This window comes from Spermophilus citellus, assembly GCF_964194105.1.
Source record: "Spermophilus citellus genome assembly, chromosome: 9".
NCBI lineage: Eukaryota > Metazoa > Chordata > Mammalia > Rodentia > Sciuridae > Spermophilus > Spermophilus citellus.
The window spans coordinates 111403353-111421553 of NC_138191.1; the positions used below are offsets into that span (position 1 = coordinate 111403353).

At 40.5% G+C, this 18201-nt stretch overlaps 2 protein-coding genes across 15 annotated transcripts in view; both read left to right on the plus strand.

Moving 5' to 3' along the window:
- The window catches only part of INPP5B (inositol polyphosphate-5-phosphatase B), a 54973-nt gene extending 48715 nt beyond the window's left edge, over nt 1-6258 (plus strand). For 12 of the 13 annotated variants that reach the window (XM_081306610.1, XM_081306611.1, XM_081306605.1 and 9 more), the window contains 5 exons: nt 526-639; nt 1962-2046; nt 2414-2541; nt 4847-4958; nt 5416-6258. In XM_081306610.1, coding sequence (XP_081162736.1) covers nt 526-639; nt 1962-2046; nt 2414-2541; nt 4847-4958; nt 5416-5531 — 555 coding nt within the window. In that variant the 3' untranslated portion in view covers nt 5532-6258. The remainder of the gene's footprint in view (nt 1-525; nt 640-1961; nt 2047-2413; nt 2542-4846; nt 4959-5415) is intronic. The other variant, XM_081306616.1, reaches the window with a different exon arrangement.
- Nucleotides 6259-7221: 963 nt separating this feature from the next.
- Nucleotides 7222-18201, plus strand: part of MTF1 (metal regulatory transcription factor 1) — a 45678-nt gene continuing 34698 nt past the window's right edge. For both annotated transcript variants that reach the window (XM_081306618.1, XM_081306619.1), the window contains exons 1-2: nt 7222-7344; nt 8989-9447. In XM_081306618.1, the coding sequence (XP_081162744.1) occupies nt 9040-9447 (408 nt within the window). In that variant the 5' untranslated portion in view covers nt 7222-7344; nt 8989-9039. The remainder of the gene's footprint in view (nt 7345-8988; nt 9448-18201) is intronic.

Consider the following 18201-nt stretch of genomic DNA (forward strand, 5'->3'; position numbering starts at 1 on the left):
ATGCAAGTGAACTAGTTTGGGGCAGATTTATGGTAATACGTATGCTTTCTTTTCCCAATGCATTTTTTTATTTAGGGACTCTTGAATTATCCTCTCCATTATATAGATGAAAACAGAGATCCAATCAAAGAGAGTGATTTGTCAGAGGTCACATGGTGAGTCAACAGTGGACCTGGACCTTGGACTCAGATTTTTGGACTCCCAAGTGTGTGCTCTTTCCTCACCAGACCACACTGTCTTTCTGGTTCTAACAGTGAAATACTACAGGCATGATTTTTACCTAAGAAAATGGTGCATATTTTCACCTGATTCATTGAAACTGCTTGCCATAATCCTCTCCCAATTTTCAGAAGCCACCTTTTGTCCCACCTGATTTCATTTTTGCCTGTGTAGTGTTTGGTTAAAGGCATTTGAAATACTTCCCTCTTCCATGGGTTTGCTGTCCCCATATTGTGCATTCTACCAAAGCCAGCCTTGCAGAGTTCCATTGTAGGTCCCCTTGTCATGATTTTTCTTTAATTTCAGACTCTGATGCCAGTGCAGACTGAAGATGATGGGAGCCGGATAGAGAAACCCATGGAAATCCCCAAAGAGCTCTGGATGATGGTGGATTACCTATACCGAAATGCTATCCAGCAGGTAGGGTGTGGCTAAGCAGTCAAACCTGATTTGAAGTCAGACTGCCTTGAGGAAGACCATTAAATCCAAGAACTTCTTGCATGGAAATACAAGAAACTTGTGAAGAGCTGTTCTTCCCCCGGGGAATGAGTGAGAGATTTTGTGCCGTGTTTCGCATCCTGGTGCGATTACACATAGTACTTGATTACCCCAGTGGAAGCAGCCTTGTACTGAACAATCTCCCAGCACAGCATGTTCCTTTCCTAGGTCTCTAGGGTCCTCCAGCAACAAAGCCATATGAAGGCCTTCTGGGATGTCTCATTTGTGGGAAATTTCACCAGCTTCTTGGAATGGGATGTGCTAAATTATTGAAAGTCCAGGCAGAGACAGAGGACCAAATGGAACCCCCATGAATCTGGAGGCCTGATTTCTAGACAAACTTGGGCAAGCTTCATGGGGTCAGTTGGTCAGTTTGACTGACCTGTCTATATAGGTTCCACAGAAACCTACACAAATTGTAATCCCACAACATACTTTTTTTTTTTTTTTTTGGCAGTTCTGGAGACCAAAGCCAGGGCCTCATACATATTAAGCCAAAACTTTACCACTAAGCTACATCCCTAGTCCAGCAACATATATTCTTATGATGTTCTGTTTTCACCTCACATTTGAGTGTTGCAATATACCAAACACTGTTCTCAGTGTTTCGCTTCATTGCCTCATTGAATTCTTGTAATAGTTCTCAGATGAGGAGACAGATGCCCAGAAAGTGAATAAATTAGTTAAGGTCCCCAGGCTGATTAATAGGCAGGGTTAGGAATATGGCTGTAGACGTTACATTTTTGGGTACTTTGCTAGTCTACCTTCTCGGGAGTACTTTTAAATGTAACTTTTGAGCAATACATTTAATACTGTTACTTTTATCACAGTTATATAATGTTAAATCAGTTTATAAAACATGAATGTAAAGTATCCTGTAACTATTGGAAATAACCTTTATTGCCATAATCTTGTTGGTTCAGTGTTCTGAATTACCTTTTTAGCTTTATCCATCTTACAGATGATATATTTTTTTCAGTGTGTCCCCACTTCCCCCTTAATCCCTTCATAACAAGGCAGGAAACAGCTACTTGGATCTTGTCTTGGATAGTGTGCCCTACCCATAGTTTTATAATAGATGCCTAAAGACCTATTGCACAACCATGTCTGAGAAGATGAATTAGCCACATCAACCTAAATCATATTGTCAACCAGGATGATTCAGAGATCTCTTGACACTGCTCCTTTTTGTACTTTGATTTTCTGAGAAAGTAATTGTCCTGTGACTTTCTTCCTTCTTGCAGGAAGATCTATTTCAGCAGCCAGGCCTGAGATCAGAATTTGAACATATCAGGGACTGTCTGGATACTGGAATGATTGATAATCTCTGTATCCTTCAGATATTCAGATCTGTGCATATGTGTGTATGTGTGAAAATGAGTGAGAGCGGTGAGAAAAGCGTAGGGATATTTTTTAAGGTTTGTAGTCTGAATCTGGGTCCTCAACCATCATATTTTTCTTTCTCAAAGTTTGCCTAGAAAAGTTTTACAACCTTAAGCAACCAATATAGCACGAAATTAGGAAGGCCTGGCTCACTTGACGGTGTGGCCCCTTCCAGATGTCAGGCTGGCATCCTAGCTCTGAACAGAAAGCCTGATGAGGCAGTGCTAGCATGTACTTCTAGCATGTGCTGGCCCTGGGCCTTCTCCTAACCATGGGCAACATCATTACCTGTTCCTTAACGATGGGCCAAAAGCTGCTAGCAATCATTCTGTAGCTGAAGCCTTGCTGCTTTTCCTGGAGAGCCTGCCAGAGCCTGTCATCTGTTACAGTGCCTACCATAACTGCTTGGAGTGTTCTGGCAATTACACAGCAAGCAAACAGGTAAGGGGAAGCACTGAGCACCAGCATACACATGTTGCTAGCCCTAGGCAATGAGGCCTGATGAACAAAGTGGGCATAGTCGCTGAAGTCTTAAAAACTCAGTACCATGTCTTTCCTTCTCAAACCTGTTCTTCCTCTTGAGTCCTTTTTTCTTTTAATAGCATCACCCTTAATTTCAGTGACTCAGTCCCGAAACCTAAGTCATTTCTGACTCCTCCTCCTCCTCACCTCCCACATGCCTGGATCCATTGATCTATCACTCATCCTCTATCTTCCTTTCTCATTCTGCCTACCTGGGTTCAGTTCCCTGCATTCAGGCTCTCCCTCTGCTGACTTGTTTTGCATACTGTCATCCAAAGCATACAGTATTCTAAAGTTCTCCTTATGTTGGTTAAAAAAAAAAAAAATCACAATTAGAGGGGTGGGGTTGTAATTCACATGTGAGCCACGGGGTTTGCTCCTCAGCACCACATAAAAATAAATAAATAAATTAAATAAAGGTATTCTGTCCATCTACAACTAAAAACATACATTAAAAAATCACACTTGGAATGTGGCATGTATACACAATGAAATATTACTCAGCAATAAAAGAGAATAAAATCATGGCATTTGCAGGTAAATGGATGAGTTAGAGAAGATAATGCTAAGTGAAGTTAGCCAGTCCCAAAAAACCAAATGCCGAATGTTTTCTTTGATGTAAGGAGGCTGATTCATAGTAGGATAGGGAGAGGGAGCATGGGGGGAATAGATGAATTCTAGATAGGGCAGATGGATTGGAAGGGAAGGGAGGGGGTATGGGGTTAGAAATGATGTGTAATATGATGATCATTATTATCCAAAGTACATGTAAGAAGACACAAATTGGTGTGAATATACTTTGTATACAACCAAGGATATGAAAAATTGTGCTCTATATGTGTAATAAGAATTGTAATGCATTCTGCTGTCATATATAAATTAAAAAAATGATTAGCAGAATACAAAATAGAATTAAGGCAAAAATCATTAAATGCCACAAACTGATTAATTTTATAGTTTTAAAAATAATATTCTGTAATGAATATTTAACAATTTAAACCTTTATATACTAAATACTATAACATTGAAATAACAAAATCAGGGCTGGGGTTGTGGCTCAGTGGTAGAGTGCTTGCCTAGCACATGCAGGGCTCAGGGTTCAATCCTCAGCACCATAAAAATAATAAATGTATTATGTCCAACTAGAACTAAAAAATATGTATTAAAAAAAGAAATAACAAAATCAGTAGAAAAGTGTCATGATGTGAATATTTGTGTCCCCATCCAATTCTTACGTGGAAATCCTAACCATGGAGATGATGGTATTAGAAAACTGGGCTTTGGGGAAATTATTAAATCACATGGGCAGCAATATGATTGAAGAGTACTGAGAGCTAGCTAGTCCATCCCAAAATGTGAGAACACAGTGAGAAAGCACCATCTAAGAGTCAGGAAACAGACCCTCACTCAACACTGAATCTGCCAGTATCTTGATTTTGGACTTCTCAGTCTCTAGAACTCTAGGGAATTATTTGTAAGCTTAAAAAAAAAAAAAAAAAAAAAAAAAAAAAAAAAAAATCCTATTATTTGTAAGCTAAAAAAAAACAAAAAGTTTTCCACTGTCAATTATTTTCTTAAATATTCAAGACTTTCAGTGATTTAGCTAAACGGTTCAGTGTACAACAGGTATTAACAGAATAATCTAGAAAACTGGCCAGTAACATAAGTTCCAGAGCATGACCCCACATCCACTGAATCAAAGTGTCTTTTGATATCTATTTTATACAAATTCCCCAGCTGAGTCTGATGTATAGATAGCTTTTCATTGAATTCTAGCCTGAACAACTGCTCCTGTTAAAATGGTTATGCTCCTTCCAAGATTGACACATCAAGTGTTCTCTCAGCTTACCTTCTGTTTTCCTTTTTTTTTTTTTTTTTTTACATTTTTTCTATCCCACATTCCCTAGTCCTTACCTCTACAAATCCAATTTTGTCTTATATTCAGGACCCAACAAAATATCTTTTATTCCTTTTTATTCTCCCTGAGAGCATGAAGTTAGAAATCTGACCTCTAAATTCATGTAGAGTTTGACTTGTGCTCTTTTTTGGTACTTATGCCAAGTGGTGCTCTTTTTTGGACTTATGCCAAGTGGTAAGGGATTATTTTTCTGTGCATAGTCTTATGCACATTCATGGATCACATACTCAGTTCTTGGAGTACAGTCACCAACTTGACAAATAATTGAATGAACAAAATGACAAATTCGAACTCTTCCTCTTTCAGGTTATTTCTACTCTTCCCACATTCCACAAAAATGTCTTCAACTACTTGATGGCGTTTTTGCAAGAATTGCTGAAAAATTCAGCAAAAAATCATTTGGATGAGAATATTCTAGGTAAGTGACCAAAATGTCTGTGGCATCTCTGCAAACTGAGGATTCACTGTGAAGAAAAGAAATTGAGAGGGGCTGGGGATGTGGCTCAAGCGGTAGCGCGCTCGCCTGGCATGCGTGCGGCCCGGGTTCAATCCTCAGCACCACATACCAACAAAGATGTTGTTTCCCCCGAGAACTAAAATAAATAAATAAATATTTAAAAAAAATTCTCCCTCTCTCTCTCTCCCTCCTCTCTCAAAAAAAAAAAAAAAAAAAAGAAAGAAAAGAAAAGAAATTGAGAAAGTTCCAAAGTACATTACAGTAGGATTAAAATTTCAAGTTTTGTCCAAAGTTTATATTCAAATAATTTTTTTTTAAGCAAAGACTGCTTTTGGGTACCCCCTCCCCACTCCTAACAACACAAGAATATATAGTCCTTATTTTGCTAATCATTTATTTTCTGTGTTTTTTCATGCAGCTAGCATATTTGGCAGCTTACTGCTTCGAAACCCAGCTCAACACCAAAAGCCTGAAATAACAGAGAAAAAGAAGGCACAAGAGTTTATTCACCAGTTCCTATGCCACCCACTCTGAGCCTTTCTGTCTCATTCCTTGTTTTACCCAGGGTAGCCAATTTCCAGCTCCACCTGTTGCAGCTCAAGAGATCCCTTAAAAACATTTGAGGTCATCTGGAAGCAAGAATGGCAGCTCCTGAGCCTAGACCTCCCCTCACCTGTGCCATCATTGATCAGCACACTCAGTGTTGAGCTGTGAAGACATGAGAGAAATCCACAATAATAAAACTGACGTTTGATGTTCAACTTAAGTTATTTAACACAAATAGATCTCTATTTTTTTTTTTAATTTTAAAAAAATTTTGTACTTGTGCTCATTCAGCCTGCCTCCAGGGCACAGTCAATTCCTTCTCTGTAGCCTAGACTGAGCTCCTCATGATCAGATATTTGAACAAACTTTTGGAGTCCTGAAAAGACAATGAAATGGACATTAAGAATGTAGGTGGATGCTCCTGGATAAACAAGGTTTAGCCTCCTGAGATCCTTCAGTTGCCCAGTCTGAGGACATGTGAAAATACATATGGAACTTCTATCCCTTTCCTACTCGGGTATAGTTCAATAATTCTGAGGCTGGCCACTCAGCTTCTGAGGGCAATACAGTGGCTTAAAAGTACAAACACTGAAGAACTGGGTTTTCTGGTGAAACAGGTGGAATTTTCTAGGCCAGCAAGTCCTCCAAATTGTATATGAGCATAATCCCTCTCATATTTGTAATATATTTTAATGATAAACATTTTTAAACAGTGGTGGTTGTGTTATGCTTTTCTGTCTTGATGTTGGCTGGACCTTTATGGCTTAAGCATTGAAACAGCTTATCAGGGGCTAAAGACATGTCTTGCAGTCTGGTGGATAACAGTCACTGCGCACATTTTTCAAGCAAGATAGTACAGCCATGGCCTGAACTCCTTGGCCCCTGATCTAGTGTCTAGGAGTTGTCCCACTCTGAATATCCTAGAGAAGTAGCTCATGGGAAAAACAGGCAGTGACTTCTGGGAAGATCTCACATCCAGATCTTACAGGCATTTAGAAAGGACAGGCGCATCACAGAAGCACTTGCAAAATCGCTTCTTGGGCACTGAAATGCTATAACTTCTTGGTAATTCTGTGAATTAGAGACGAGCCAGTAAAATGAATAAGAAAAGGAGTGGCCAGTAGGTGGCGTTGACTGGTCCAGGCACGAGAATCCCCTGAGGAGGAAAGTTGGGACTGCCAGCCGGGGCAGGAGTGGGAGCAGGCAGGAAACTGGGCGTCTCGTGAAAGCTTGTGAGAAGGGAAGAAGGGGCAGCGTTCCCTCTGGCTGTTTCTGGAATACTCCTAGCTCTGTCCCTTGGGTCTGCTCCTTTCTGGGACCCTCTGGCCCTGTTAACGTAGCTGGGTGATTAGGGGACGCTGGCGCCGTAGAGGAAGTCCAAGAACACCGCAGGCTCGTCCCTTGAGGGCCCGAGTCCGGAATCTGACGGCAAACTCGGGCTCCTGCAGTAGTGTCGCGAGCTGAGCTGAGGAAACTTGGGATTCTCGGTTGGCGTCGCCCACTTACCCTACGCCGGGAACGGCCGGCTTAAAGCCCTTAGCGCCTCCCGGCGCTGCACTGGCTCCAAGCCCGGGCGACGTCCGCTGCGCGCCGCCCCGCCCCCCGCCCGCCAATTGGAAGCTCAGGCTCGGCCCTCGGGCCGCTGAAGCCAAACTACAGCGCCAGAGAGGGGCGGAGCCGCTGTCCCCTCCTTCCTCCGGAAAGCGGAAGCGGAAGTGACGTTAGGGGAAGGTGGGGGCAATCATGGTGCCGCTGGGGAGGGGAGAAGCTGCTGCCGCCGCTGTTGCCGGGAGCCGCGGAGGTAAAAGGCGAAACTGGACTCGGCTATGGCTGGGACTATTCGGGGGGCGGGGGACCTAGGCTTCCTCCTGAAGCAGTTCCCAGTAGAGACCCGTCCGCTCGCCGTAAGGACCCCACCCCGTCTCGGTTTCCATGGGGATGGGTATCCAGCCCCCCTTTCCTGTTTCCATGGAGACCCGGACCCTGCCTCTCTTCGTCCGGCTAGGAGCCCCCCGCTTGTCTTGGGGTTTTTCCGTGTAGTCCTGGACTGGGGGCTATCCCAGACAGCTTCCCTTTCTCAGCTTTCTCTCAAGGGTGCTCTGTTCGCACTCCTCTTTGGCTACCCTCAAAGCTGTGTGTCTTGTTTGTCCCGGACAGTTGGTTTCCGCTTTGCCGCCAAAGGTGCTGGGCAGTCCACTGGGTCCCTGGGAACTCTTATCTCTTCTCTCAGATGAAGCGAAACGTGCATCTATGGGGTTGCGTAAGCTAGAGCAAGGGGTCGGGCCGGTTCCTCCCGGATTAGATCCCTTGACCTGTCTCTGGTAACTACCTCTCCCGGTCGCCTCACTACGCAAAGGCTCACTTTCTAACCCTCAGCAGAAGAGAACGATAAAGTGCAAAGCCGGACTGAAAACTAAGTGATGTACTGATTATTTTAAAATTCTGTTCTGCTTGCGGAACCCACATTTATAGAACCTGTGTGTTTGCCGGTGAAGGAAGAATCACTATTCCAGTCCATGAAAGCTTCATATTTGATATTTTCACCAAGAGAGCGTGTCTTCCCAGGAGACACTGTCTTTTTAAGAGAGAATATCTACATGTCTTTTATTCATTTAAATGGCATTTCTTGAACTCCAAGAAGTGTCATGTAATATGCTAAGTACATTCCCTCCCAGCAGAGCGCCCACTATACAAGCATATCTTCTGGTTCATACTTTATTGTCTTGTGAGATAAATAATTAAAGTGATCTTCATTAGATGTGCCTTTTTGGGGTTTAGCCCTTCCATCCAGAAGCTGAAACACTTGTTCTAGGAAGGAGGGAAGGAATTCTCACTTGTTCCTCTACTATTTGTCAGGTATTGTGCTTTACATACATTATCTGTTTTATTTCTCATAATAACTTTGAGAGAACAGAAATTACTAGTTCCATCTTACACATAAGAAAAATGAGCACTGAAAAGTTACGCAAGTAGTAAGGGCAAAGCTGGGATCTGTTGCTGAATAAATAGGTCCAAAGCCTTACTCTTTCCACCATAGACTACATGAGGCCCTGAACTGCCTCAAGGTGTGATTTGGGGGATATTGAGTGGGGAATTCCTTACTTTAAGATTTATAGCAACGCAGTCTTGAAGCAGCCACAGTTCTGTTTGCTTCTTTAGGTATTTTGAACAGTCTTCAAATTGCTTGACAAAAAAGCACACTTAGAAGGTCGCATGAACTCTGCTACTATTCCTTCAATTCTGAGGGGGGAAAACTATTGCTTTCCATAAAAAATGACTTGGCTGTCTTAAGTTAAAATTTTAGAACTTATTTCCAAGGAAGATGATTTTTTCATTTGCTTTGATTTGCTCTTTAAATGAGAGGAAAAATGAGCCCTAAGGTTGCTTAGGATGGTAGAAGGAGGGTCTTGTGGTGTGGCTCTAACTCTGGTTTTGTCTGTTGCAGAAAGCTCATTATCTTTCCATTTCTCACAATTGGGCTGAATACGACTGAACCATGGGGGAACACAGTCCAGACGACAACATCATCTTCTTTGAGGCAGAGGAAGATGACCTGACCCCCGATGACAAGATGCTCAGGTTTGTGGATACCAACGGACTGGTGCCTTCCTCATCTGGAACTGTTTATGATAGGACCACTGTTCTTATTGAGCAGGACCCTGGCACTTTGGAAGATGAAGATGACGATGGACAGTGTGGAGAACACTTGCCTTTTTTAGTAGGGGGTGAAGAGGGCTTCCACCTAATAGATCAGGAAGCAATGTCCCAGGGTTACGTGCAACACATTATCTCACCAGATCAAATTCATTTGACTATAAACCCTGGTTCCACACCCATGCCAAGAAATATTGAAGGTGCAACCCTTACTCTACAGTCGGAATGTCCGGAAACAAAACGTAAAGAAGTAAGTAAAGCAGTGGGTGAGGGCCCATTTTGGCTTTGGGGCAACTCCTTACACAACTCTTGTTGGCAGTTTTAACAGGGGAGTAAAGGAGACCCTGGGCTTACAGCCTGTAATAGTTTTGCCTTTCAACAGTATGCCTCATGTTTGTTCTGTCTGCTTCCTAGAACTTTTGGATTGTATAGCTACATTGAAATTTAGGAATACTAAATAATAACATTTCAAATTTTCTTTCCCAAATCATAAATAAAATAAAAATTTTACTGAAGTAAATCCATGTTTCACATGATAGAATAACTAAATTTGGCACATCTGATAGTGCGTTAACTAGATTTGGCTCATCTCTGGGTTGTTTATAAATGGTATGTTTTGGAGATGAGTATCTACTGGAATATGCTTTATTAACTTAGAGAATGTTTAATGAATAATAAAGGCTAGCTTAATTATATTAGAAATTCAGACAAGACAGCAAATGAGAGTAGGTTACCTAAATAAAGTTGTCATGTTTATACCTAGGTAATGTGAGGTAATGAATGTCAGGATGCTTTGAAAATTGTAAAGCATTTTTTTACAATTTGTACTAGTGGTGATGATAAGTGGAATAAAAGATATGGTTTAAAGGTACTAAGCTGGTCTCAGTGGCTCATGTCTATAATTCTAGCAACACTGGAGGCTTAGGCAAGAGGAATGCAAGTTCAAGTCTAGCCTCTGCAACTTAGCAAGAACCTATCTCAAACACAAATGGGGATGTAGCTTAGAGGTAAAGTGCCATGGGTTCAAGTCTCAGTGCCATTAAAAAATAAATAAATAAATAAATAAATATATATATATATATATATATATATATATATATATATATATATGGTTAAAAAAAACTAAACTTTATCCAGAAACTATTAATTTAAATAAATAGATCACTGATAGTTGCAGTGCTGGGTGCTAAATGTAAGATGCTACCATGAAGAAATACAGTAAATTATTTAAGAAAATATTTTTTCTTTTTTGCCATAATTAAGTTCTTGAAATTACATGTGGCTTATACATATAGCTTATTCATGGTATTTGGCTTTTCCTTGTCTAGATTTAGAATCTCAGAGCTAGAAGGAACCTTAAAGAGACCATTTTGTCCTACCTCCTGCCCTATGCAGAAATCTCTGACATCGGTTCATTGGTTTGTGCTTCACACTTCCAGAATGACAAAAGCGCGGTCTTTCACAGCTCAGCCCAGTACTTGTGCTGGCCACTTTGATTGTTAGAAAGCTTTTGCTTCTATAGAACCAAAATCTGCCTTCTTGCAGGTGCTGCAGACTAGTTCTAGGTCTGCCTTCCTGAATAATCTTCCTGTCTCAGGACAGCCAGTTAGATCATGTAAAGTTCATGGGTTTCTCTTCATCTCTTGTTCAGGCCAACCACTTCCATTTAGTTAAATATATCCCTCTTGCAACATTTTCCCCCAGTTTGTCATTGGCCTTGTCACCTTTAATTGAATGAACTCCAGTTTTCCAAAGTCCTTTTAAAATCCAGAGTGTGAGTCAACTAGCATTGAATCCTCTATGGCTCTTATCTCTTAATCTGGACATTGTACTATGGTTACTATGTAGTCTATATTATTGGCAACAAAATCTTAACTGTTAGCTTGTACTTGGAAAGCTGTGAAATAGTGGTTCTCAACTGGGGCAGTTTTGCCACCTGGGATACATTTGGTAATATCTGGAGACATTTTTGATTCACTGTGGAGGTACCCTGGAATCTAATGGATAGAGGCTAATGATGGTGTTGAACATTTTACAGTGCATAGAACAGTTCCATGCAATAAAGAAGTTCCTGGCCCAAAATGTTAACAGTGCTCAGATAGAGAAACCTTTGCTCTGTATCATTCTCTTGAGTGTAGATAGATATGGAGGCCTCCATATCAGCTATAAGAACAGCACCCTACTATGTTTGTTCTTACCGGTTTTAACCCAGTAGTTGAACTTCTAAGAGTTCATTTCAATTCAGCAAACAGTTATAAAGCAAGGTGCTGTTATGCTCTGTGGGGTTGCAGATGATTGTGATGATTTACGATATAGAAGTAGAAATATAGGGGCTGGGGTTGTGGCTCAGTGGTAGAGCGTTTGCCTTACATGCATGAGGCCCTGGGTTCGATCCTCAGCACCATAAATAAATAAATAAATAAATAAATAAATAAATCTTTAAAAAAAAGAAGTAGAAATATATTTATGACAGTCATTGCAAAATTAGGTATAATGTGGTAAATGTGAAGGAGAGGTGCAGATATCGCATTGGGAGCACAGAGAAGTTCACCTTTGGGATCAGGCAAGTTTTCTAGAAAAAAGGTGTCATTTAAGCTTTTCTTAAACAAGGTATACAATTAATGGGGAATGCAAGGAAAAGTCCTTCCAAGAGATGAGAATGGCATGAACAAATAAAAGGAGGTGGAAATTTCAGACCATTTTCAGGGAATAGCCAGTTATCTGTGAGAACAAAGGTTAGTATATCTTTTTTGTAAGAAGCTAAATAGTAAATATTCTAGGCTTTGCAGGCTATTTTGTCTCTGTGTAACTATTCAACTCTTCCATTGTAGCACAAAAGGACCCTTAGATAATACATAAGTGAATGAGCATGACTGTGTTTTGTTGTTGTTTTTGTTTTTTGTTTTGGTACTTGGGATTGAACCCAGAGTTGCTGTACCATTGAGTTACATCCCCAGCCCTTTTTATTTTTTATTTTGAGACAGGGTCTTGCCAAGTCACTGAGGGTGGCCTCCAACTTGTGATCCTCCTGCTTCATCCTTCCAGGTTGCTCGGATTACAGGTGTGCACCACTGCACCCAGCTTGACTGTGTTCTGATAAAACTTTACAAAAACAGGCAAACGGGCTGGATTTAGCACACTGGCTGTGGAAGATAGGGAATAGAGAAGATAAGGATGGAAAGATAAAATCCAAACCTGGAAGGCAGTGGTAGCATGCCAAAGGTTTGTACTGTATTCTGAAACTATTGGAAAACCACTGGAGGTATGTGAGCCAGGAAGTGATGTGGTTAGAGTAGCATTTTAGAAAGAGTGTTCTGAGGCATACTTAGTGTCCAGTTAGGAGACGCTTGTAGCATAGGTTTGGGGTTTCATTTAAACCTGATGAGGGGAAAAAAATTAATAGTGATTTTAAAGAGAGATGAGAGAACTTGGTATGGTATTGGAGTTTGAATAATGAGCCATGAGTTGGGTGTGATTCAAAGGCTTTGATCGTGTTGATTAAAAAGATTCGGCCATTTTTTCAAGTGTGTTGAATTTCCTCTGTATCTTAGTAGAGCTGATTGATGGATCTGGAGAAGAGTGGTGTCAAGTTCACTGTGGTAGATACTCTAAAAGGTATATTCATATTCATACTCAGATTGTGTGATTGCTGAAGAGAAAGTGGCTGACTCTGCTCTCCACCCTCTACCCCGCTCCCCTATAAATGGTGATTCCATTAGTGGGAATCAAGATAGGAAGAAGAAAAGGTTTAGTGGGGAAATTGATGAGTTCAGTTGGAGTGATGTAGTCCTTGGAGATGAGTAATAAGAGTAAGTTAAAAGCCCATTGAAAATGTGGGTTCAAAGTAAGGAGTTGGTGTGGAATTAGTTCAAACTGTGGACAGTTTATTCAAGGGAGAAGTAAGAGTTGGTCTGAGAATTTAAAGATTGGAAAGAGAAAGAGGAACCAGAGAACATTGCTGTAGTCCAAGATGGTACAATGCAGTGTATGGAAGCTGAGGGAAGAGAGGGGTCAAGAAAGGTGAGTATTCCTGTGTGACCTTCTCAGGGATTGAGGAAACAAGGCCCTGTTTTGCCAATTGTGTATTAGTCATTCATGTCATAAGAATGTTTTCAGTAGAGCAATAAGCTGAAGCCAGAGTTTGAGTGATGAAAAAAGTAAGTGGGTGATGAAGAAACAGGAGGCAGGAAGTAAGTATCAAGTTTTTTTTTAAGTTTGATAGTTGACAGAAGTATGGTGAGGCAATAGTAGCTCAGGGGAACTGAGCCTTTTTTTTTTTTAACCATAGTAAGTTTGAGCATGATTTAGGACTTAACTTTTGGCCATCCTCAGTTAATAATTACTGTATGAGAATATTTCATGAGTAAATGTTTGGGAAACATTAAATTAAACCAAGACAGAAATCTATTACAGTACTTTTCAGAACCTTTGATGTGCTTTTAAAGAAAGAAAATGTAGAATTTTCCAACTGTTATAAACTTGGGAAGCCATTTTTCAGGTCTTGTTTTCAGGGTTCAGCGGAGAACATTTTGAGAAATGCTGACCTAGGCAAAAGAGAAGATGATAGGGAGGGAATGATAAAGCAGTGATCATTAGCTGTCATTTTCTCACTGTGTACTATTTGCAGATTTTTTTTATTCCATTTGCAAACCTGGTTTGTCATTTGTGTCTTCAGGTCATTGATAATCATGTTGAACAGGACAGGGTCAAGGATATCATCATGAGTACTTTGGTTAGTTTACTGTGGATTCAGTTCGATCAATGATACCTGTGTGGAAAAATAGGTAGGTGTGGGATTGGATGGGGATTGAGGAAGAAGCATCAATGGCTTTAGTTTTGGAAAATCTTACTTAATGACCAGACATTCAAAACATTTGCCTTTTTGAAGTGCCATCTTACCTTAGCTTATGATTTGACAGTGATTTTATTTTTGACATTAGAATCTATTTAATTGACTTGAAGAGGCCTGGTTTTATGACTTTTTTTTTTTTTTGGTGGTACTAGGGATTGAACCCAAAGAGCTTTACCACTGAGCCACATCCCTAGTCCTTTTTATTTTTTGAGACAGGGTCTTTCTAACTTGTCTAGGCTAGCCTCAAACTTTCTATCCTCCTACCTTAGCCTTGCAAGTCACTTGGGATTACACTGTGCCAGGCTTGTTTCTGATTTATTTGGTAACAGCGTCATGATATCTTAGCCACTCCTGCTTCCCCACCTTTTTATTAAACTTGTTTTTTTCCTGCATGTCCACACCACGGAGGTATTGTTCTTAAGAAAACAAATCACTTGAGTTGGATGTGGTGGTGCATGCCTATAACCCTATCAAGTCGAGAGGCTGAGGCAGGAGGATAGCAAGTTTGAGGCCAGTTTGGGCGACTTAGTGAGATCCTGTCTCAAAATAAAAAGGGCTGGAGGTTTATGTATAATAAAGTGTATGCACATCAGTGTGAAGTGACAAAGTGTATGCACGTCAGTGTGAAGTGCTCTGGGTTCAATCTCCAATACTGCAAATAATAATAATTTGATAACTAGTTAGTCTGGTTGGCTTCCTAAGCAGCTTATTTTCTTAGTCAGATTTTAGCCTGATTTTCCTGTTTACCCTTGATTGTTCCATTGTTTCCTGTAGGGTATAGTTGGCTTACCTATTGCTTCATTTATTTTCCCCCTTATGCTTGTCTTGTTCAAAAATAAAACAAACAGCCATATTGGGTGGTACATGTCTGTAATCCCAGTGACTCAGAAAGCTGAGGCAGGAGGATCACAAATTTGAGACCTTGTCTCAAACTAAAAAATAAAAAGGACTGGGGATGTAACTCAGTGGTAAAGAACTTCAGTCTTCAATCCCCAGTACAAAAAATAAATAAAATAAGCCATCCAGAACCTTGCCACAGGTACTATCTTTTTCTACCACAGGACCCTTGGTCATTCTAACTCTTAATTTCACATTTCAGATTCCCATACTTGCAGTTTTACTACTGAGTCCCTGATCATTTAGTAGCTTTGAGAAATTTCAGTAAAGATATTGTCATTCTGCTCAGATATATTTTTAAGATTTTCTCCTTAAAGGCTTTTCTACTTCAGAGGGTTTTTGTTATTGTTGTTTTCTTTATTTTGTTTCTTTTGTAGTACTCTCTCTCTCACTTTTTTAATGTTTTATTTTGAGACAGGCTCCCTCTAAGTTGCTCAGAGTGGCCTTGAATTTGTGATTTTCCTGCCTCAGCCTCTGGGGTTGCTGGGATTACAGGCAGATTCCACTGCACTGACCTCTACTTTGATTTCTAAGCAGCTGTTCATTTAGTTGTTTTATGCAGTCCATGTTTTCCCCACTCTGTTATTTGTGCCCTGCCAGGACTGTCTGAGTATCTTTTCACTTATCTCTGTCTAAACCACATTAGTGAATGTAATGTGTCATCTATGGCTAACTGATCTTCCTGCTCTTCTGCTGAATAGTTGGTGAATAAATGTAAAGAAACCCAGGAATCATACCACATATTTTCTTCATAATGAATCAAAGTATTGCAGTGCATCGATTGGGAAAGAATATCCTTTTCTGCCAAAAAGCAGTTACAGTGGTGCCTGTGATGTTATATTGCTTCTAGACACACAAGAAATGAAATAAGTGGTCAGTGATTTTCCAAAACAAGATTTATTCTCTTCTTCCTCTATCTCTTCGTCCTCTTCCTTTTTTCTCTTTGTGTATGTGTGTGTGTGTGTGGGGGGGGGGGGTGGTGCTGGGAGTCAAATCCAGGTCCAGGGTTTCAGGGTTTTTTTTTTTTTTTTTCATTTGGTGGACAAGCACTCTACCACTGAGCTGTTTCCCCAGATTTTTTTTCTTTTTTTCTTTTTCTTTTGGTACTAGGGATGGAATCCTGGGGTGCTTAACCACATAGCCACATCCCCAGCCCTTTTTATTTTTTATTTTGAGACAAGGTCTTGCTGAGTTACCTAGGGCCTCTCTAAGTTGATGAGGCTGCTTTGAACTTGCCATCCTGTGCCTCAGACTCCCAAGTCACTGGGATTACAGGTGTGCACCAACCATCTCCCATATTTCTTTTTTAAGCCTGAAAATTTTTTTAGTCATAAGAGTAAGGAAGAAAATTTGGCTCCAGTGTCATTTTTTTCACAACATGTCCTTTGTGTTGGGAGACCTAATTCCAATCTTATCCCTCAATATAAATCCCTTAGGCTGTGGAGTGATGTACTCAGACAAACCATGTTCCTGACTCTCTGGGAGGGGGAACCACCTACTTTCCATTCTTCTCATACTGTCATTTCTTCAAGGGTCCCTTTCTGAACACCCACAGAATTGTCATTCAGAACTAGCACAGAGACTGTCTCTCCTTGAAAGTCTAGTGTTTAGGATCCATTCATTTCCCACTGCAAACTTTAATGTATCTACCGCTGTCAAGTATCAGGAAGCACAAAGAAATAGTCCTTACCCTCAGAGGCTTGGAAGCTGTACATGTGTGAGGTTCTGTATGAATCCAGAGAAGAATGTGTTTTCTGTTTACCACCATATAATACCCCTTTTTCCATATGCCCCCTAAGTGCCTGCTTGTGTATTATGTACCTCTCCTTTGTAATCAGCATTTCCCTCACTGAGACCCACTGGCCTGGGAAATGGATGAGATTGGTATTATGTACACACTGGTTTTCAAACTTAGTGCTGTAGGAATTATAGGTCTCAGATTTGCATTTTACATAAGTATTGCTAAATTTTTGCTGTTGGAGAAAGTGCTTGAATTTTAGCTTACCCACCCATCCCTTATTTATTTCCTTATTTATTTATTTAATAAAATTTGTTTAGTTGTAGTTGAACGCAACATCTTTATCTTTTATTTATTTATTTTTATGTGGTGCTGAGGATTGAATCCAGCGCCTCACACGCTAGGCGAGCGCTCTACTGCCGAGCCACAACCCCAGCCCCCCCACCCATTCCTTATTTAAATCAAGCTTATTTTAAAATTGTTTCTTCTGTGATGGTATAGTTTGAACCTGGATTCCATCTTTGTTCTGCTAAATACTAGCCATGTGGCTTTGGGCAAACTGCTCTGTTTCCTCTTTTGTAAAATTGAAATAAAAATATCCCATTGCATTCTGTGAAGATTAAATGAGATTTATGCCTATAAAATATACAACAGTATATGCATAAAACATTGAACATAATGCCTCCTGCTTTGTGGTTTTTCATTGAATATTCATTTGCTTTTTCTTTCTCACAGACCCCTATGATTCTGAGAGGAGGTATAGAGGTAATCTCAATTTAAGAAGAGGTAAAAATGTTAAGACAGTCTTTGTTAGGTACTCTATGGGAAGGCATTTTCTCCCTTAAACAAGGTTATAAATGTTGACTGGGTTCCAGGATAGCCCACAAAAGTTTTGGTGGCAGCCGGGCATGGTGGCACATACCTGTAGTCTCAGTGACTCAGGAGGCTGAGGCAGGAGGATCACAAATTCAAAGCCAGCCTCAGCAACTTAGTGAGACCCCTATCTCAAAATAAAAAATAAAAAGGGCTAGGAATGTGGCTCAGTGGTTGAGTACCCCTGGGTTCAATCCCAAAACAAAACAAAAAGTAGTAGTAGTCTTAGTAGTCTAATTAACTATCATCACTTTTTTTTTTGGTACTGAGTATTGAACCCAAGGGGTACTCAACCACTGAGCCACATCCCCAGCCCTTCTTATTTTTTTATTTAGAGACAGGATTGCCCTAAATTGCTTAGGGCCTTGCTAAGTGGCTGAGGCAGGCTTTGAACTTGCAATTCTTCTTCCTCAGCCTCCCAAGCTGCTAAGATTACAGGTATGTGCCACTGTGCCTGGCTGAACTACTACCGTTTATAACTGTGTTTTGAAATGAGAGCATGTGTAGTTCCCGAGAGGGCTTCTAGAACACTAGTAATTGCCATGGGTATGGGTAATCTTTGCCCTTATACTTGGCTACCTTTGACTTACTTTGGCTTTCGTAGTACCAGGCCACTGAAAGTTACTTCCATGATGGGCATTGGG